Source organism: Mustela putorius, unplaced genomic scaffold (genome assembly GCF_011764305.1).
Source record: "Mustela putorius furo isolate JIRA1106 unplaced genomic scaffold, ASM1176430v1.1 tig00000430_pilon_pilon_pilon, whole genome shotgun sequence".
In the NCBI taxonomy this organism is placed as follows: domain Eukaryota; kingdom Metazoa; phylum Chordata; class Mammalia; order Carnivora; family Mustelidae; genus Mustela; species Mustela putorius.
In genome coordinates this window covers 8679519-8699221 of record NW_025421377.1, presented here as the reverse complement: position 1 = coordinate 8699221, position 19703 = coordinate 8679519, and the positions used below count along the sequence as shown (strand labels likewise).

Here is a 19703-nt window from a genome sequence, read left to right as displayed (position 1 = left end):
GACCCTTCAATATGTTTTCTAACACATCTCTTAAACATTTCATTCTTTGGTAAATTTTTAAGTTATTCCTTTGTTTCTTACCATAGAGATTTCTAACCTGGAATCTAGTATTTTATGTATTTGCACTTTTCTGGATATTTTATGTATTTGCACTTTTCAGGCTTTCATAACTTTAACAAACAGGTCTAGGAACTTATCCCAGTTCCCTAGCCCCTCAACACCCCACCTAAAGCCTTAATAATTATGCTCCTATTAACAATTACCTTTAGAAAGAAAACTCAGATAACATTTTCCCCAGTTGAGAAACATTTGGTTGTTCCCAGGACTCTGTTATTTTAGATCAATACTATCCCAGCAAGACATTTCTTTTAAATACCCAATTCTAAAATTATTCCTTAATTTCACATTCAACTACCCACCTCTTAGAAAAGGCTGACCACTAAAAATACTTGAAAGGATCTCTGCTTCAACCTCAGACCTCCCAAATTGATGTGGGGCCTATCTTCTGTTGGAGCATATTAGAAACAATACTCCAGGGGCTTCTTATTAGATAAAAACTCATTCTAGCCTTTATTTCCCTTCCCTGTTTCACTTTCTTTTGGTGGGTGGGGGCCTCTACTCTTTTGTTTATTCATTCTTAACATTTTTTTAAAAAACTTCAATGCCATCAACACACAACACTGCATTATTTTCATGTGTACCCATGCTGCATTTTCAATTCTTTTTCCCTGAGGCATTCTAAGTGCCTAGAGCATCTTACACTCTTTGGAAGCAAGTATAATAAACTTTGGAACTTTGGAACTGTGGCAAATTCTTTTTCAGCATTATTAGTCCAAACATAAAATTTTTTGGCAAATCCTGAAATACTCTAGTTATGTGATATTTACCTTCATATTCTGCTTTAATCCTCAGAGTTTCATCTGGCCCTTTATGGGCAGACGTTACCCGAAGTTCACATGGAATGCCAAAATTTCCACAAGCCTTCTTTATTTTTTCACAGTGACTGAGATCAGAAGTTGAGCCCATCAATACTACAACTCTGCACTGGCTTTCTGATTTCAGAAGCAACTAGAAAAGAAAAACATGGATATGCAAAAGAAAACAGGAAAAATCGTCAAATACAGAATTGAGTACCATAAGAATAATTAGTTTACAGAGCTATAATAGAGTAAAATTATAACTGGACAGAATATTTTCTTTCTTAAAGTCCAAAGTCAAGACAGAGACAAAAAGGACAAAATGATAATTCATTTTTCAAAATAACCTCTTTACGGAAAGGGAAGCAGTCTTCATAATTAAGACCTAAAGAGTAATAAGAATTTTAATCAGGTAAGTTATACTTATTATTATGATATAAAGGAAAGATAAATGCACAACCCTTCTAATTAATACTCATGAAGCTATAATATAAAATATTTCATCCTAAGATTTTAGTCCATTGTGTTTAATGGAGGTTTTAAGGCATAATCCGCCAAAATAAAGAGATCATATTATAAACCTTCTTTAAGTTAGTTGCTTAGAATTGAAAATACATGTTTCCAAGGAAATGAGGTCTTGAAAACTGGCTATGACCCTTGCATAACCATAAATCCCATTCAATTTTCATGGAATTATAGTAATAATACTATAAATCTAAAAGATTTATTTGAGGGGGAGGGAGAACACGCAGGGGAGCAGGCGGAAGGGCAGAGGGAAAGGGAATCTCAAGCATAATCGCCGCTGAGTGCAGAGCCCGAACAGGGCTTGATCCCAGGACCATGACCTCATGACCTGAGCAAAAATCGAGTTGGATGCTTTACGTCATGACTGAGCCACCCGGGCACCCTGACAATACCATACCATAAATCTTAAAAGTGACATTTAAATGGCACATGGAGTTCTAATTCTGAACTCTACTTATGGAGCCCATGCTAGTACAACTCTGAGTAGCGGAGCAGCAGTGGAGAGGTGGGTAGGAAATGTAAGGGGCAGGGAGGAGACAGGACTCTAGGTCTCCCCATAGAATCTGGGAGTGTACTGGCCAGTTTAACAACAGGGGGTTTCAGTATGTCACTGAGGATAGTTCAGGTGGTACATTTCTTAAGGGTGTTCTTTTTTTTAAACCACTGGGGAAAAGGACACCTGGGTCTCTTCACTGGTTGAGTGGATGACTCCATTTTAGCTCAAGTCATGATCTTACAGTCCCTATGTCAGGCCCTCTGCTCAGGGGGGCGTCTGCTTCACGATTAGCTCTCTCCCTCTTGCTCTCCCTCCACGCACATGGACGCATGTGTGCACACACACACTCTCTGAAATAACTGGGGAAAAAAAAACTGCGCCTTCTCATTTTTATTTTTTTTAAACATTTTATTTATTTATTTAGAGGGCACATGCAAGCAGGGGGAGGGAGAAAGAATCGGAAGCAGACCCTGCGCTGAATAGAGAGCCTGATGTAGGTTTTGACTCCATGACCCTGAGATCCTGAGATCATGACTCGGGCTGAAATCAAGAGTCAGATGCTCAACTGACTGAGCCACCCAGATGCCCCTATTGTCCTTTTTAAAGCAGATTTTCTTGGAGAAAAACACAAAACAGCATGGGTTTACTACAAAAGTTTTACCTCCACTCTTTCTGCAACCCACTCAAAGTTTTTCTTCACCATCTGGAGCCCTTCGGGAGTTACTTCCTTTAGGTCACGATATGACTAGAAAATAAGATAGAAAGTTTAGAATACAAATATCCTACTAGTAATACTCTTGCTAAATGAACTTATTTGATTTCTGAGTTTTGGTTAGACTACAAAAAGCCTGCATAGCAAGGAATATGTCTGAAAATGGATCTGAACCTATAAATTCATTTCCTGAATTAGAGTACAGGAAGTTCTGACAGTGAAGTACACCTGCATTTTCATTTAAGGTTAAGTGTTTTCTACACTAGTAACTAGGACTAACTGCCCTGACAATTCTTGTGTATTTAGAGAGCAACTGTCTTAATTGTATTTTTCATAGGACAGAGCAGAAATGGAACCTGGTAATATCCAGAACACTTGGATCCAGATTGGCCCTTATTCTTGTAATTATGAAGACCCATCCTCTAGCACCTTAATTTTCAATTGTCCAAATAAGGATGACACTTGTTCTGTGTGACAGTCATAATAAATGAGTTATCTGTTCTGTAAATGCAAAGTATTATTCCTATTTTTTTTTCAGGATATAGGAAATGTAAGAGATATTTATCTTTAGAAGTAAATAGCAATCAACTTGGTTCTTATCGTATGGAATAACAGTTGCCTTTTCTTTTCCTCCCATCTTCCTAGTCACCCCTTCTTGCCTGATCAGGCAAAGGATAAAAAAAAATCCTGAAGGATTACCTGTTTATCTTTCTGTTGGCTTCGATCTCCTGATGGCCAGAGTCTCCAGGAATCATTATCAATAACATCAGCAAGAACAATCTCTTTGGTGGTTATATCAACACCAAATTCAATCTAGAAATAGTGTATCACCAAAGAAAAGTTTTCAAAACTCTACAACTGAAGACATTTTTCAGTTATAATATTTACTCTCAAATCTGTATTTTATTTGTACCTTCATATCAACCAATGTACAGTTCTGCGGCAACCAGGCTTTCTCCAATATTTCAAAAATAGCCTGTGTAGCATGACTCATGATATCCACTTCAGTCTGGCCTATAACAAGTCCAGCAAAGCAAAATTTTGCAGCAATTAGCTGTTCCTCAGACCACTGTGGATCATTGTTGGCATCATCCTGAAAATCAAGTATAGGAGTACAATTAATTTAAATATAAAAATTTTGAACTTCTTAAAATTTTTTTTTATTTTATTTATTTTTTTTTTTTTTAAGATTTTATTTATTTATTTATTTGACAGAGAGAAATCACAAGTAGATGGAGAGGCAGGCAGAGAGAGAGAGAGAGAGAGAGGGAAGCAGGCTCCCTGCCGAGCAGAGAGCCCGTTGCGGGACTTGATCCCAGGACCCTGAGATCATGACCCGAGCCGAAGGCAGCGGCTTAATCCACTGAGCCACCCAGGCGCCCCTGAACTTTTTTTAAAAAGATTTTTTTTATTTAACAGAGAGAGACACAGCAAAGAGAGCGAACACACGCAGAGGGAGTGGGAGAGGCAGAAGCAGGCTTCTCATGGAATAGGGAGCCCAATGCGGGGCTCGATCCCAGGACCCCGGGATCATGACCTGAGCCAAAGGCAGATACTTAACAACTGCGCCACCCAGGAGCCCCCCAAATTTTGTATTTTTGAGATAAAATGAAGTTCTTTTTTTCTTTGACCGTGAATTTCTCAGAAATATTTATTTTCTCTAAGGACTTAATTTCTGACATGCCCTTTAATTCACAATTAAATTCACAATTTAATTATTTTTAATTTGTCTAGTTTTCTTTTAAGTTTGTCTAGTTTTAATAGCTACTTTAAAATTTAAGATATTTGGTAACTTATTCCAGCTGATAAAGTATTTGAAAGAATTTGCTCTCTCTCTCTAAACTAATTTAAAGAGAAGTTTGTGATCTTTTTCTTTATCTGAGTCAACAAAGATAGTAAGAAGGCCAATGCACACTTTAGTCCACTAAATCTCTCCAGGATGCAGTTTTCATAATCTCCTGAACTTTCTTTTAAGATTTTATTTGATAGAGTGCGCACACAAGTAGGCAGAGTGGCAGACAGAGCGGCAGGCAGAGGGAGGGAAGCAGGCTCCCCGCTGAGCAGAGAGCCTGATGCACACAGCTCGATCCCAGGACCCTGAGATCACGACCTGAGCTGAAGGCAGAGGCTTAACCCACTGAGCCACCCAGGCGCCACCCCCCCTTTTTAAAAGATTTTAAATCTCCACACCCAATGTGGGGTATAGAGGGTAAGATCACAATCCTGAGATCAGGAGTTGCACACTCTGCTGACTGAGCCAGCCAGTCACTGCTCTTCACCTCATTTTTAATAAAAGTTTATGTAAGACTATAAGTTTTGAGGATATTATTTAATTAATATTATTTAATAATTTAAGAGACTTTATATAAAGATATTAGTGAAAAAAATAATTCCATTTTATTCTAAGTAGTGTTACAATTTCACACTCACTGCATCCTGGAGAGATTTAGTGGACTAAAGTGTGCATTGGCCTTCTTACTATCTTTGTTGACTCAGATAAAGAAAAAGATCACAAACTTCTCTTTAAATTAGTTTAGAGAGAGAGAGAAATTTTTCTTTTATGAATTCTGGATTTGTATTATAAGAATAAAATAAACATTTTAAGGTACACAGTTCACTGATTATACTTGATCTGGGCCAGAAGAGGGAGAGGCAATTTTAGTTCCCTTTTTAAAAATGCTACACAAGGAACTTCTGGGTGGCTCAGTTGATTGAGCATCTGACTTTAGCTCAGTCATGGTCCCAGGCTGCTGGCACTGAGCCCTGCATAGGGCTCCCTGCTCAGCAGGAGTCTGCTTCTCCCTCTCCCTCTGCCTGCCACTCCTCCTGTTTGTGCACTCTGTCAAATAAATAAAGTCTTAAAAGAAAAAAGTGCTACACAAGGTGCACCTCAGTGGCTTGGTCATTTGAACATTCAGACTTGACTCCAGCTCAGGTCCTGAACTCAGGGTCGTGTGATAGAGCCCCATGTCAGGCTCTCTGCTCAGTATGGAGTCTGCTTAGGATTCTTTCTCCCTTACTCTCCCTCCTTCTTTGTTCCTCTCACCATGTGCTTACTCACCATCTCCCTCTTTCTCTCTCAATAAATAAATAAAATCTTAAAAAAAAAAAAAAAAAAGAAACAATAAAAATACTATATAGACATTACTCCTGACATTGGAACTATTCTTAACAGCATGAACAAAGAGGGAAAGAAAAAGGCAGTTTTATTTTTTGTTGTTGTTGTTTTTAAAGAGTTTGGTTATTGATTTGTCCAACAGAGAGAGACAGCACAAGTGGGCGCAGCAGGTAGAAGGCAAATCAGGTTCCCCGCCGACCAAGGAGTACTGGATGTGGGATGCGGGACTTGATCCCAGGACTAGGGATCATGACCTGAGCTGAAGGCACACACTTAACCGACTGAGCCACCCAAGCCATCCCGAAAAGCAGTTTCAATAAAGAAAACCAATACAAATTTATAATCACTGATTCCTACAACTTCATTACGTTTTTGCTTGTAAGAGATATGGGTAATAGTTTTTCTGTATCTGAATATAAAAAGATCCCTTGTATTTGCCTTTATTTCAAACTCTTTAAAAATTTAAAAAGTTTCTGAATTGTTACTTTTCTTCCTAATAACTAATATTTTTAAAAAAATATTTATTTCATTTAAATAATTTAAGATAATTTAAAAGATTTTATTTAGTTTTAACAACATTTAAATCTTTTGGCTTTGAAATTATGTTTGTTGCTATATTATAGTAAGACACACAAGCACAGAATAATTACCTTGAAAAACAGCTCCACTTTAGGTGGGTAGAACTTATATCCCTCCTTGACACCAGGATTTCTTTTGAGAAAAGAACCAGTTGCTATTCTTCTACAGACCCATTCAATTGGAATCATTTCACACTTAGGTGCAATGAAAGCTGTCTCCCCACATTTTCTGGTGAAAGCAGTTTTGATACCTACATATTGACAAAAAGTTTTTAAAAAAGCATTAAAGTTGTATTAAAAAAGGTAGATCTGAGGCTTAATAAAACAGCTGTTTACAAAAAACAAAATGAAACAAAACCCTACCTAGCCAAATGTGTTATCCCGAAATGGTACTATCAAAAATAAATTAACTTTTATTAAAAGTAGTAGAAGAAAATTATTAGTATGGCTTTCTTACTGCTCTTCAAAATATTAAAGAATATTTCATTTTAATGTTGCATGGGAAAGTATATAGTGGATCAGAAGGTCTGGGTCCCAGTGTCTTTACCATTCATTCATTCATACATTCAAAAATGCATTTGAGAAATTTCTCTGCCACCCAACTTTGTATAAAGCATGTAACTCACCTAAGTGATACTAAATTACCTTTAAATCAGATTTGGTTATACGATTCTCATAATTGACAGTCCAGTATTAAATGGGCCTTATTTATAAAAAATATATATATTTATATATAATATATAACATATATTATATATAAATATTAAAATATAATATAATATATATAATATATATATTATATATAAATATTTAAATATATATTATATTATATACTTTTAATATATTATATAATATATATGTATAAATATATGTATAAATAAATATATTATATATATATTTTAAATATATATGTTAAATATATATATTTTAAATATATATATAAATATACAATTAAATTATATATTTAAATATTTTATATATATGGCCTTATTTATAAAATATCAATCTACTTGGGGCACCTGGGTGGCTCAGTGAGTTAAAGCCTCTGCCTTTGGCTCAGGTCATGATCCCAGGACCCTGGGATCGAGCCCTGCATTGGGCTCTCTGCTTGGCGGGGAGCCTGCTTCCTCCTCTCTTTCTGCCTGCCTCTCTGCCTACTTGTGATTTCTCTTTGATCTTCACAAATAAATAAATAAAATCTTAAAAAAAATCAATCTATTTAATCACAATCTATTTAATCAATCTATTTAATCACAATCAGGTACAGCCCTGCATTTTGGATCACACTTTTTCTTAATATTTGAAGAAAATAATCCCTGGAAAAAAGTACTCAACAGCTAGCAACGAGAACATAGTGGCCAATTTAGATAAAAAGCTAGCTTGTGATGGGAGCTATTTTACTTGGGGATGTTGGAAAATAACCTCTAAGGATAGCTATATCATGAACCACACAATCCAGCAATCCTACTCCTGGGTATTCCAGGTCCTAACACTGCAGCTTAAGATGAGCATTATTAATGTCAACCCATAACGGTTTCCAAGAGATGCTACAGGATTACTCTGTGCTACCATATAACAACATACATATGTATTTCCCTACATGAAGGGAATCTACATTTATGTAAGACCTGCACTATTGGGGCACCTGGGTGGCTCAGTGGGTTAAGCCACTGCCTTTGGCTCAGGTCATGATCTCAGGATCCTGGGATCCTGCTCAGCAGGGAGCCTGTTTCCTCCTCTCTCTCTCTCTCTGCCTGCCTCTCTGCCTACTTGTGATCTCTCTCTGTCAAATAAATAAATAAAATCTTAAAAAAAAAAAAAAAGACCTGCACTATTCTAAGTGTTTTATGTTATCGCATTTAACCATAAAATTTTTCAGATAGCTATCACTACATTTTACAGTGATAGAAACAGGGGCTCAAAGTAGTTAAGTAATCTGACATGTTGCCAATCAGTAATGGTGCCTGGACCAGTTTCAAAACCTGCATTTTGTCTGTACTCTCTCTGGGTTTCATCAGTAAGATTCAATTGAAACAGGGAATTGTAATATGCTGCATGAACAGGAACTCTGGAAAAGAGTAAGAATGTAAGTAAATGGTCATTTTAACTCTTAAAGAACGACTGAGCTCATGTTAATGGATAGGCAAATGATTTATATCAGTCCTCAACTACAGGTGTTAACTACATGCCTGACTTTAAGAGTTCTTCCTTTTAAGATCTGTGAATCTTTAGATATACATGCTCATTTCTCTAGCTTGAAAGACTACTATCCAAATCTACTGTTCAAATAGAAAGAATAGTTACTTTTACTCAGAGGAAAACTCCTCCTCACATCTGAGAGAACCAAAAGCACAGAAGCAATCTACAGTAATGATTTAGTACAGGAAAAAAAAATTGCTACCCCCCCACCAAAAGATTCAGTTTAGATGATACAATGATTGTTTCTAATATACATGCTAATCATCTTAACAAATTTCATGACTGGGTGGGAGGCATGAGCAAAAGAACCCTCCCCCATGTCTCACTGTTTGCAGAATGTAAGACTCTAAGAAAGGGGCGCCTGGGTGGCTCAATCGTTAAGCATCTGCCTTCGGCTCAGGTCATGATCCCAGGGTCCTGGGATCAAGCCCCACATCGGGCACCCTGCTCTGTGGGAAGCCTGCTTCTTTCTCTCCCACTCCCCGGCTTGTGTTCCTTCTCTCGCTGTGTCTCTCTGTGTCAAATAAATAAAATCTTAAAAAAAAAATTATTAAGAAAATGTCACTTCATACTCTGAATTACAATGGCAGTGTCTGACAGGAAATCAGCCCACATATCCTTAGGGCCACCCACCCATGTATTAAGCTTGCCTGGTTTAACAACTGCAGGACTTACACCCATTATCATTACTAACACCTAAACATAATTATGGTAGGTTTCTGTGGGGGAACTGAGACTTTATAAGGTTAAGTATTGAGACTAAATCCAATCACAAGTAGGCGGAGAGGCAGGCGGGGGTGGGAGGAAGCAGGCTCCCTGCTGACAATGCGGGGGCTTGATCCCAGAACCCTGAGATCATGACCTGAGCTGAAGGCAGAGGCTTTAACCCAATGAGCCACCCAGGCGCCCCAAAACCTGAAGAACATCTTTCAACATTTCTGTGAACCAAGAAGTTTTAGTTATGTTAACGGTGCCAATACAGTAGTTTAAAGATAATTGTTGGTAGGGCGCCTGGGTGGCTCAGTGGGTTAAGCCTCTGCCTTCAGCTCAGGTCATGATCTCAGGGTCCTGGGATCGAGTCCCGAATCGGGCTCTCTGCTTAGCAGGGAGCCTGCTTCCTCCTCTCTCTCTGCCTGCCTCTCTGCCTACTATGATCTGTCAAATAAATAAATAAAATCTTAAAAAAAAATAATGATTATAAAGATAATTGTTGGGAGTACTTCATTTAGGATTACAAACTTTCCCAACTTTCTCAGACACAGGATTTTCAGAGTCAAAACTGGGAAAGTCCTGGACAGAGACAATTTGGGTCACCTTAATTCACTTTCTGTTAAGGCCACAAAGTGCAGCGAATACTCCCTTACTGAATAAGCAAATACAAACTTGGGCCTGTACTTATCTTCTGTTATTTAGAAATATATATATACCTATATATATATATCTATATATATATCTCTCTCCATAACTATGTATAACCACCATGGAAACACAGGAGCTAATTTTTTTTTTTATTAACAATTATAGTATTAAGCAACTTTTTAAAATTTTAACATGTATGGGGAGAATGAGATAGCTTGGCAAGTTAAAAATGGACCACTTATCCGTACTGCAAAAGGAACCTAAAATTAGTTTGATGCTCTCTGTAGCAATCAACTCAAGACACTGAGAAAACACCTATCAAGGAAGCCTTTAAATAAAAATCCTAAAATCATATTATTTAGGAACTTTGTGTGGTCCTTTAAATTTATACAACATACACACTTTCCATGTATAGAGGGATTTATGATGTAGATGACAAATTAGGCTGGCAAACATTTTTCTCCCCACACTACATTAAAAATGTTCCACAGAAAACAAGGAAAGAAGAAAACTATTCAAGAACCCATTCTGGGGCGCCTGGGTGGCTCAGTGGTTTAAGCCGCTGCCTTCGGCTCAGGTCACGATCTCAGGGTCCTGGGATCGAGTCCCATATCGGGCTCTCTGCTCAGCACAGAGCCTGCTTCCGTCTCTCTCTCTCTGCCTGCCTCTCTCTCCATCTACTTGTCATCTCTCTCTGTCAAGTAAATAAATAAAATCTTTAAAAAAAAAAAAAAAAAAAGAACCCATTCTGTATGGAAAGAACAGATTTAATCTGAACTACCTTGTTATTTTGCGGAAGGCAGGTACCTCTATGCTATCTGGAAATAAAGGTATTAAATTCCCCTTTGGATTTAGAAGATTAATTTAAGAGATTATGGACATACATTGAAGATCTTGCACGTTTGGCTCCATGCCACCACAATAAAGCAAATCAAATGAATTTTTTGGTTTCCCAGTGCATATACAAGTTATATTTATACAATAGTGTGGCCTATTAAGTGTTTGATAGCATGTTATCTAAAAAACGTATATGTTAGTTAAAAAATACTTCATTGCTAAAAAACGCTATCATCTGAGCTTTTTTAGCAAGTTGTGATCACTGATCACAGTTCACCATAACAAAATACTGAGAAAGTTGGAAATATTGAGAGATTTGCCAAAATGTAGCAGCAACATGAAGAGAACAAATGCTGTTGGAAAAATGGCGCCAACAGACTTGCTCAATGCAGGGGCAGGGTTGCCACAAATCTTCCATTTGTAAAAACAAACAAATAAACAAACCCCAACAATATCCAGGAAACAAAATAAAGCAAAGTGCAATACAACAGGGTTCGCCTGTTAACAGTTACTGGAAGCTCTAAGAACTGAAAGGGATAGTAAAAGACAAAATTATTAAATTATAAAAATTAGAACTGGGAAAGTAAAAAACAAAGCTTTTTTTTATTACATAGATAAGGAATCAGAGGCTTCAAAGGTTGAGCAGTCCAAAGCAATGAGGCCTCTTACACTGGAAGAAAAGAGCTCAAATCTTTTATTAGCGAGATTTCATATACTACAGACAAATCAGCATTGACTGAACCCCTGAAGAAAAGCCCATTATCTTAATTCCCCTTTCTTTACTCCAAGTGCCCTCCACAGAATGTTTTGATCTAGTCTTTTTGAATAGATGTCTCTATAGGAAATGGTTTTCTTTCAGTTTTAGAGTAGGAGGTAACCCTGGAGATCTTTCATTGAGCTCAAATCCCTCGCTTGGGGCAGAATGAGAAGGTGTGGTAGCAATCTTCAAATACTTTTCAGGGCTTTCAAGTGGAAAAGGGATTTGAAATTCTGTCTTATCTCCAAGGATAAGAGCAAAGAATAACTGTATAGAATTGCAAGTACCAAATTTCAACTCCTCAATTGGAGTTGCCTAATACCAGAACAGGCCTCCTTCATAGATCAGTCTCTCCCAGGATGTCTTCCTAGGAGAGAAAAGTTAAAGAGACGATATGCATGCCAGACAAAGACTGTAGCAAACTGTTAAGATTCCTTAACTAAAGGATACTGCTTACTAATTCCAAATTACATATTGTAGTGAAATTTAAGACTTCCTGGTTTGATTCAAGTAACTTTTTGAGACATCGCCAAACAACATGTTCTTAATCCAAATAATGTCATCTCCCCATGAAAGAGATCGGGGGTGTGTGTGGGGGGGGCAACATTCAAAAGGGAGGAGATTCTGCGGGGAGCCACTTACTTGTTTTCCTGTAACAACTGAAAAATATAACTGGTAGTCAACATGTTGTTAACCCAAATAATACCATTTCCCCATGAAAGGACCAACATGTGCGTGTGAGAGAGAATGTGAAAGCAGAGGCTATCAGGAGAGCCACTTACCTGCTTCCTTTAACAACTGAAAAATACAACTGGTAGTTTTATTTGAGATTGCAGCTTTTCCTTCCAGATGATTCTTTCTGGCTGCATTTCCTGCTGTTATCTGGTCCTTGGACTGCAGGAGGACTTTTCCTGGACTATCTGGCAATTCATAAACTTCTTTTGTTTTACCCTCATAGAGTTTCTTACCAATATTCAGTACTGTGGAGATAAAATGGAGACATCAGATTCAGAAAAAAATTTCCTAATTGAAGACTAAGTTATCTAGAATGATCAGAGAACACAGAATGGTTAAGGAATAATTTTAACAAAAAATTCATTCATCTGCATAGAACCTTATACCCTACAAAGTATTTTCATAGGTATCATCTTTGATTCACGTAACTGTGTGACAAGCCATAGTTATGCATGTAACTGAATTATGTGGGGCTTCGGGTTGAAAATCTAAACAGAACTTTTACTCCCCCCAAAACTTAAAGCCTACCATTGATCAGAAGCCCTGCTGATAACATTAAATGGCTGATTAACACATATTTTCTAAGTTCTATGTATTTTATGCTATATTCTTACAATAAAGTAAACTAGAGAAAAGAAAAAAATCTTAAAGAAAATGTATTTGCAGTACTGTGTGGTAGTAATCGGAGGAAAAAAGTCCATAGGTAAGTGAACCCGTGCAGTTCAAATCTGTGTTGTTCAAGGGTCAGCTGTATACAGATTAGAAAACTAAGTATCAAAATGCTAGAGGTCATGCCCTTAGGAAATCCTATGTCTTCTGATAACACATTCTTTGCTCTTCCCACTATCAACCCTGCCTCTCTCATAGCAGAACTGAAGTAGAACTACTTTACATTAACATAACAGTATTTTCACATATGTATTTACAATACAATTAACTAGCTTGCAGTGGGAAAAAAAATGCTTATTTTCTGAGCCTTCCTCTTGGCATGACAGGCAAAATCGTTAAGTTGAGCCAAAAGGGTTTCTTGATTTTTAGTTAAAGTGCAAGGGAGGCACTCTCATCCACTGAAGTTAGCCCATTTCTAAGCACCTCTATTAATCTTTCTTCCTTACTCCCAGTGTTAATACTTTCTCCACACCAACAAATGTGGGAAATGGTGAGGAAGTAAGGACAAGGGAATCCAATTTATTGCAGGTCACAGACCTAAAAAAGTAGAGTTTGGTCATTAGAAAGAATGATTTAGATGAAGGTCAAAGATAAATGTTAAGTCCTTAAACTTAACATTTCCAAGGGGAGAAATCACTCCTCACGCTCCTAGAACAGACTCAATCTCAGCATTGGCATTTTTTAGTGCCCATGTACCAGGTACACTAGGGCTATACCAATACACAAGACAGAGTTCCTACTCTCAAGCAACCAAGTCTAAAGGAAGCTGAAATTAAACAGGACATCATATTAATTATGATGTGAGAAATACACAGTTTGTGGGATCACAGGCTCACAGCAGGCCCACCTAACCTAGTCTAGACACTAGAGCAGGAAGTCTGGAACAAAGTAAGGTTGAGTTTGAGATCTAAGGCAAGGATAAACATTTAGTCGGGAAAGGGGTTAGTAGTGGTGCTGAAAAAAAGACCATGGGGTAACCATTCATGGCAGGACGTCAGTAGGGTTGGAGCTGTGTGTGTGTGTGTCTGCACACGCACGCTCATAGTGAGGGAGAGCAGCAGCTACAGAGTAGGAAAGAATGGCAGAACTCAGCAGTGGTCAGATCACCAGTTAGTGGAGGTGACCATTAAACAAACCAGTTATAATTCAGTTTAATAGTTACTGCTGCAGGGTACCTAGAGGATGAATTCCCATCCTATTGTAATGTCCTGATTCACTGACAAGGTTTAAAAGGCTCCTCAATTTAGGGCCTCAGCTTAGTGCACCAACTTCAGATTTCTCTATTCCAGAACTCTAATTTCTATAACTGAATTTCTAGATCCCACTCCCAGACTTTTGAATATGCTCTCCCTAGACCCAAACAGTGTTTCCTTTCCTTGCATTTCACTATTCATCCCTCAGGCCTCATACATCATGTTGACTGTGTTTCGATTTTATCCTAACAACCACCATGTGGCTTTTAAGCACTTTAGCAAAATGACAGATTTCTATATTAGATTAAGTCGATGATTTTTTCCCCTAAATTCAATTTTTCTGTGTGGAAGACAATGTACTGACCAGCCAGCACAACCAATTTGGTTCACCATAAATTTAGAAACTGGGTGTGTGGGGGGGCAAAAGTTTTATCAGCATAAACGTCACATACAAGAGATCTTTTCTGAGGACCTAATCACTCGTAGATAAAAAGATTATGTAAACAGGATAACTGTAAAGTGAATCAGGGCAAGTTTTGGCCTGGTGCTTTTGGAGCTCTTCTGAATCATCGTGGCATCAACAGACTAAAAAACACACACAAAATCGGGACCACAAAAAGTAAATTTTTCAGTAGATTCAAATATTAACTTTGGAAAGAGCAGGCTATTGACTTCACAGGAAAAGCAAGATTTTGAATAATCACTACATACGTTCCTGTGGTTGTTTTGCAGCGACTATTGATTACCAGTATGATTTCCAGGCACCTCTCCAACCCCCGTCCATTTCTTTGTAATCCCTCTCTTCCCCTACTTTGTTCTTTTCCCCAACCCGGAGCCAGTTCCGAGTATTTCAGAAAGTTCGGCGAGGTCGGGGAGCGCTGGGTTTCCTACGCCTCGGTTGGCGGGGCCCGGGCCACGTGTTCGCCCGCTCAGCGGCCTAGAGGGGCGGCTGCGCGACCAGGCACGACTCAGGAGGACAGGAGGGCCGCTGGGCACTCAGGTGGCGGCGAGTGCGCGCCAACTCCAGCCCGGGGTGGGGGGAAGGGGGACGGGAAGCCCGCGGAGGGCAGGGAGTCCCCGGCAGATTGCCAGGGATGCCTGTTACTCACCCTCAGCTGTCGCCATTATTCTGCGTGGGCTGGGGGCAGCCGCCGCGCCGGGAAGAGAGGAAAGACTCTGGAAAAGAGGAGTGGTCACAGAGGTTCACGGGGCGGGGAAGGGAAGGCGGCCCACAGACACACCCCCGGCCAGGCCTAGTACTGCCGGGCGCCCACACGCGCTCTCCGCTCGCAACACAGCCTGCAGCCACCGAACCCCCGAGGTCTCTGCCACGCAAGAGCAACTTCGACTCCCGGCGCTGGCTACACCCCCCGAGACTTCCCGCCGCGCAGGCGCAGAGACACAGGCCGTCCCCCCCCTCACCCCAGTGCGCGGGCGCTGTTCCAAAAGAGGCGAAAAGTGGCGCGCGTTGGAGGCCCCTCCCGATTCTACAGAGGCTCGCTGACCTGCTCCCTTCTCCGCGGCGAGAGCCGATCATAGGTTGGAGCGTACCAAGTAGTGACGGCCGGGGGAAAGCATGTGAGGAGGGCCATACAAAGTTTACATCCTCTGGGACAGAAGTGACGTTAACCCTACTACTCTCATCACCCCAGTCTTGGGTGTTAGAAAATAACGGAGATTTCCACGTGCAGAGAAAGTACGTCCCCGCAGGGAGCCGGAGGAGGACTAGCTCCACCCCCAGCAGTCTTGGCTCCTCCTCTCCGCCGCGGAGCCTCTCCCTCCCTCCTCACTCATTGGTGCAGCCTGAGGGGGCGGGGCAGGGTGTGCAGGAGGGGAGCGCTAATCACGCTTACTTTGGGAAAGCGCGCGCCGCCGCAGTAGCGAGGGTCGAGCGGCTGGGGAGGAAGCGAGCCTCTGAGGCGTCCGGGCCGAGCGGGCAGCTGGTTGGTGCTCAGGCCCCTGCTGCGGCGGCAGGTCCCTCCACGTGCTTTCGACGGCGACATGGAGCTGGAGGAGTTGGGAATCCGAGAGGAATGTGGCGTATTCGGGTGCATCGCCTCAGGAGAGTGGCCCACGCAGCTAGATGTGCCGCATGTGATCACTCTGGGACTCGTGGGGCTGCAACACCGGTGAGCAACCGGCTGAGGGGTGGGGGTGGCGGCGCGTCTGCTTCTCCTTCAGCCCAAGCCGTTTCCCGCGGCACGGGTTAGCGACCTCGTGTGCGCCTGAGGGCCTGGAGACCGACCTCTGTTGCCTGGATTGATATCTGCCTGTGGCATCAGCTAGGTTGCCAAGGCGTGCGCGGGCACCACCTTGCATCCCTGGACTCGCTGCTCTCCCCCAAACCCTTAATGCTCTTTAGGGCTTCCCCCCCCTTCCCCGGTGTGTGCACCCCTCATGAGTCCGGCCAGTTTGTAAGTGTCCGGTTCTCTAGGGTTGGCGGAATCGGGACTTCCCCCACTACTTGCCGGTTTTAATCTTGCAGAGCCTGGAGCTGCTTTTGTGAAGGTCTGTGTGGGGTGGCTGCTGGTTGAGGTCCTGCAACACGTTGAGGTGTTCTCGCGGAACCTTCGACACTTTTGTTTGCAAGGGCAAACAAAACAAGCCTTCGACAGCTTTTGTTTGCAAGGGCAGAGCTTTTGAACAACTTGTGGATGTGAACGTAGTCATAGCTGTGAGAATTTAGGGATTCTAAGGTTCAGACCCTGGGAAACAGAGCTACCTGCTATTCAGAACGAAGTACCGGTTGCAGATCTCCTATGAACAAACTAAGGGAAAATAAACCAGTCACAGGAAATAGTGCATCCGCAAAAGAGTCACGGGTTTCAGATAATGAAGGAGAAGTTTGTAGTAAGAGGACGCCAAAGAAACAACTCCCTTCTTTAAAAGAGGGGAAGGGGAGCAGTTCCTGTATGACTAGATACATACTGGTTTTTGAAAAACTGGTAGATCCCTTTGAGTTAAAAAATAACTTAAGTGATCCTTCCGTTTCTTACTACCTGGCATTTGATCTAAACGTAGGTTTGACATTCTCGCCGAAAGTATTACAAAGTTTTCTTAAGGTAATACTGCAGCAATAACTCTTAAGGAATTTGGCAGTAACATTTATCAGCAATATGGAAGCCACAAGTATAAATGCATTCCAAATGATTTGCTTTCCCTAAACAAACTTGGATTGCAAGTAGTCTTTCTGATCTTTGTAGAGTTGCAGATATGTTAGTTTATCTTACGTACTCCCTTTGCTAAGAGCTGTTAGTAATTTAGAGTCAGGGTTGAATCAAAAATATTTTTAACTTGAATGACTCTAATCCTGGATAATTGTGGGTTGACCCTAGTATAGATCTTGTTTTAAAATACTGTACATTTTTTGAGAAGATTAGATAAATAATCCAAGGATAAACTAAAATCTGCTTATGTGGTAGTTCAGCACAACATTAGTTTAAAACATTCTTAGGATAAGTTATTTTAGATATTCTGTGAAGGGAAGAGGATCTTCAGTCTCTCCTTTAAATATGTGCCAGAAGAAAAAGGGTTTGTTTTATTTGTTTGTTTGCTTAATGAATACAACTTGATTTCTGGCTACATGCACTTTTCTGTAGTTGCTTTCATATGAAAGAATAGGGATTAGACAGTACAAGATAAAAGCAATAAAAATGTAATTATATGATAATAGCACAGTAATAAATGGATTCTCTGAGGCTGCTCATCTAGCCAAATAAGTCTTTGTTAAACTCGTTTTGAAAATTGACCTTGTCATGTTTTCAGTAGCAGCAGCGAGGAACGTAGTAATTTCTGGGGAACAAATGTATTAATGGAAAACTATTTAAAATTCTCCTTGTGTAGACATTGAATCATTAAGGTACACTGAGAAGACTGGTTCTCTCCCATAAATTCATCCAGTTAAAAATTTTGAATTAGCAAAAGTCCTCACCCTTTAGAGAAAGTGATCTGATTGGAAGAATGATGAAATTCCCTAATGTCTTGAAGATAAAAATCTTCTGCTACTCTGAATTAATCTGTAGGATTAAATTAGTCTGTAGAATTAGTCTGTAGAAATTAAAAACTAATGTTTTTCTATGACATTGAATCAAGGAATGTTAAAACTGGACACCTAGATAGGTTGTCATAACTTAATATACAGTAGAATTAGTTAAATACACTATTCCCTGGTAAGTGGTGGTCTGTTGCAGTCTCTACCTCCTCACTTCCTTACACTCAATACTTAGTTGTTTTAAAACAACAGTAACAGGATTCTGTTGGATTTTTTTTTCCTTTTTGTAAAGGAATTTATCTCTTACACATTATCTTCCTAAATCACGGAATCCAGAAGGTGAGATTGCTATCACTTTTGCATTGTATTTGGTTCTGTTTTTGTCTTAAGTATAATCTGATCTAAAAAAATTTAGTCTCAGGGATTACAGAGTACCTGAAAGTTATATTATGCGTTTCATGTAAATGCAACTAGAACACCAATTACTAGATAGTCATGCACTGGATACTTAATTCAGATGGGTTCATTCAGAAGCACTTCTTTCTAGTAGTTCTGGCAATTTGGAGATTTATTCCATAGCTCTACTTTCTTTTGGGGAATTTTCGTTTAACATTTTCAGTGAGCTCTTTAGATACAAACTGTGTGTGTATGTGTGTTCACGACAGGTACATATAATTACCACATGCTTTTTCAGTCCTAAAAACTTTGGTTCAGTGGTTCGCAGAATTCTGAACAAACCACACCTTTTTAGATCAGAAATCTTCACGTTTCTACCACAGGCATGTCTTTTGAAGACTAGAATGATGTGGACATACTTTGAGGATTCCATAAAAGGAATTATTAAAATTTCATAGATTTATCCCATCAATCAGCTGATGAAAATGCCCACCCTCAAAGTGAATTGTCGTTTTCCTGGGTTAGGAATTGAATCTTAACTACTGATAAACATGTTTGTACTTCTAAAAATTTAAGATTTACCTGATGAAATTGGATCGCGTATGGGGTTTCCTGTCTGTAGAAACATTCTGTAGAATCTTTCCGTTCTGTTACACATTGAGGAAACCCATTTGCAGTGATCTCAGGAGCGGTTTTCTTAAGAGATACAGACACTGGTCCTGTAAATAGAGTATATGATATTATCAGTAGAAAGGTACTTGGGAGAAAGAAATGCACTCAGACAACTTATATAGAATTAGTTTCCAGTTGTCTTCATTTAGTTTGTTGGAGTATACAGGAATAGCTTGTCAGAGAACTTGCATTGAGTTGCAAAATTTAAGGCTGGGGATAACTTTATTTTGATTTTCATCTCTTAGTAAAAATGACCAAAATGTCCCATTTCTATAGTGTTTTACAACCCTTGGCTAGGGAAGTGACTTATGTTAAAACTGTCCTTGCTGATTGTTCCAGTCTTTGGCTTTGAAAGACTTTCTAATTCAATTACTTTTGTAATTTAATGATCTCACTTTTAAATCATTAGTATTTTAGGGGCGCCTGGGTGGCTCAGTGGGTTAAGCCTCTGCCTTCAGCTCAGGTCATGATCCCAGGGTCCTGGGATCGAGCCCCGCATCCGGCTCTCTGCTCAGCGGGGAGCCTGCTTCCTCCTCTCTCTTCGCCTGC

The 19703-nt window shown here is 39.8% G+C and overlaps 2 protein-coding genes and 1 long non-coding RNA gene across 7 annotated transcripts in view; 2 read left to right on the top strand and 1 right to left on the bottom strand.

The window, feature by feature from the left end:
- The window catches only part of PAICS (phosphoribosylaminoimidazole carboxylase and phosphoribosylaminoimidazolesuccinocarboxamide synthase), a 47441-nt gene that overhangs the window by 7412 nt on the left and 20326 nt on the right, over nucleotides 1-19703 (bottom strand). For 2 of the 5 annotated variants that reach the window (XM_045079794.1, XM_045079795.1), the window contains 8 exons: nucleotides 19065-19201; nucleotides 15205-15271; nucleotides 12281-12478; nucleotides 6419-6597; nucleotides 3564-3743; nucleotides 3350-3463; nucleotides 2600-2683; nucleotides 888-1068 (listed from right to left, as the gene is read on the bottom strand). In XM_045079794.1, coding sequence (XP_044935729.1) covers nucleotides 888-1068; nucleotides 2600-2683; nucleotides 3350-3463; nucleotides 3564-3743; nucleotides 6419-6597; nucleotides 12281-12478; nucleotides 15205-15271; nucleotides 19065-19201 — 1140 coding nt within the window. Of the gene's footprint in view, nucleotides 1-887; nucleotides 1069-2599; nucleotides 2684-3349; nucleotides 3464-3563; nucleotides 3744-6418; nucleotides 6598-12280; nucleotides 12479-15204; nucleotides 15272-15517; nucleotides 15620-15646; nucleotides 15777-19064; nucleotides 19202-19703 lie in introns of those variants that run through there. The other 3 variants (XM_004775491.3, XM_004775490.3, XM_004775492.3) reach the window with 3 other exon arrangements.
- LOC123392033 lies at nucleotides 1065-3158 on the top strand. The gene is made up of 2 exons (XR_006606716.1): nucleotides 1065-1329; nucleotides 2988-3158. It is a non-coding gene; the product is annotated as an uncharacterized LOC123392033 (long non-coding RNA).
- Nucleotides 15968-19703, top strand: part of PPAT (phosphoribosyl pyrophosphate amidotransferase) — a 37248-nt gene continuing 33512 nt past the window's right edge. Inside the window, exon 1 of the mRNA XM_004775487.3 lies at nucleotides 15968-16224. Coding sequence (XP_004775544.1) covers nucleotides 16097-16224 — 128 coding nt within the window. The 5' untranslated portion in view covers nucleotides 15968-16096. The remainder of the gene's footprint in view (nucleotides 16225-19703) is intronic.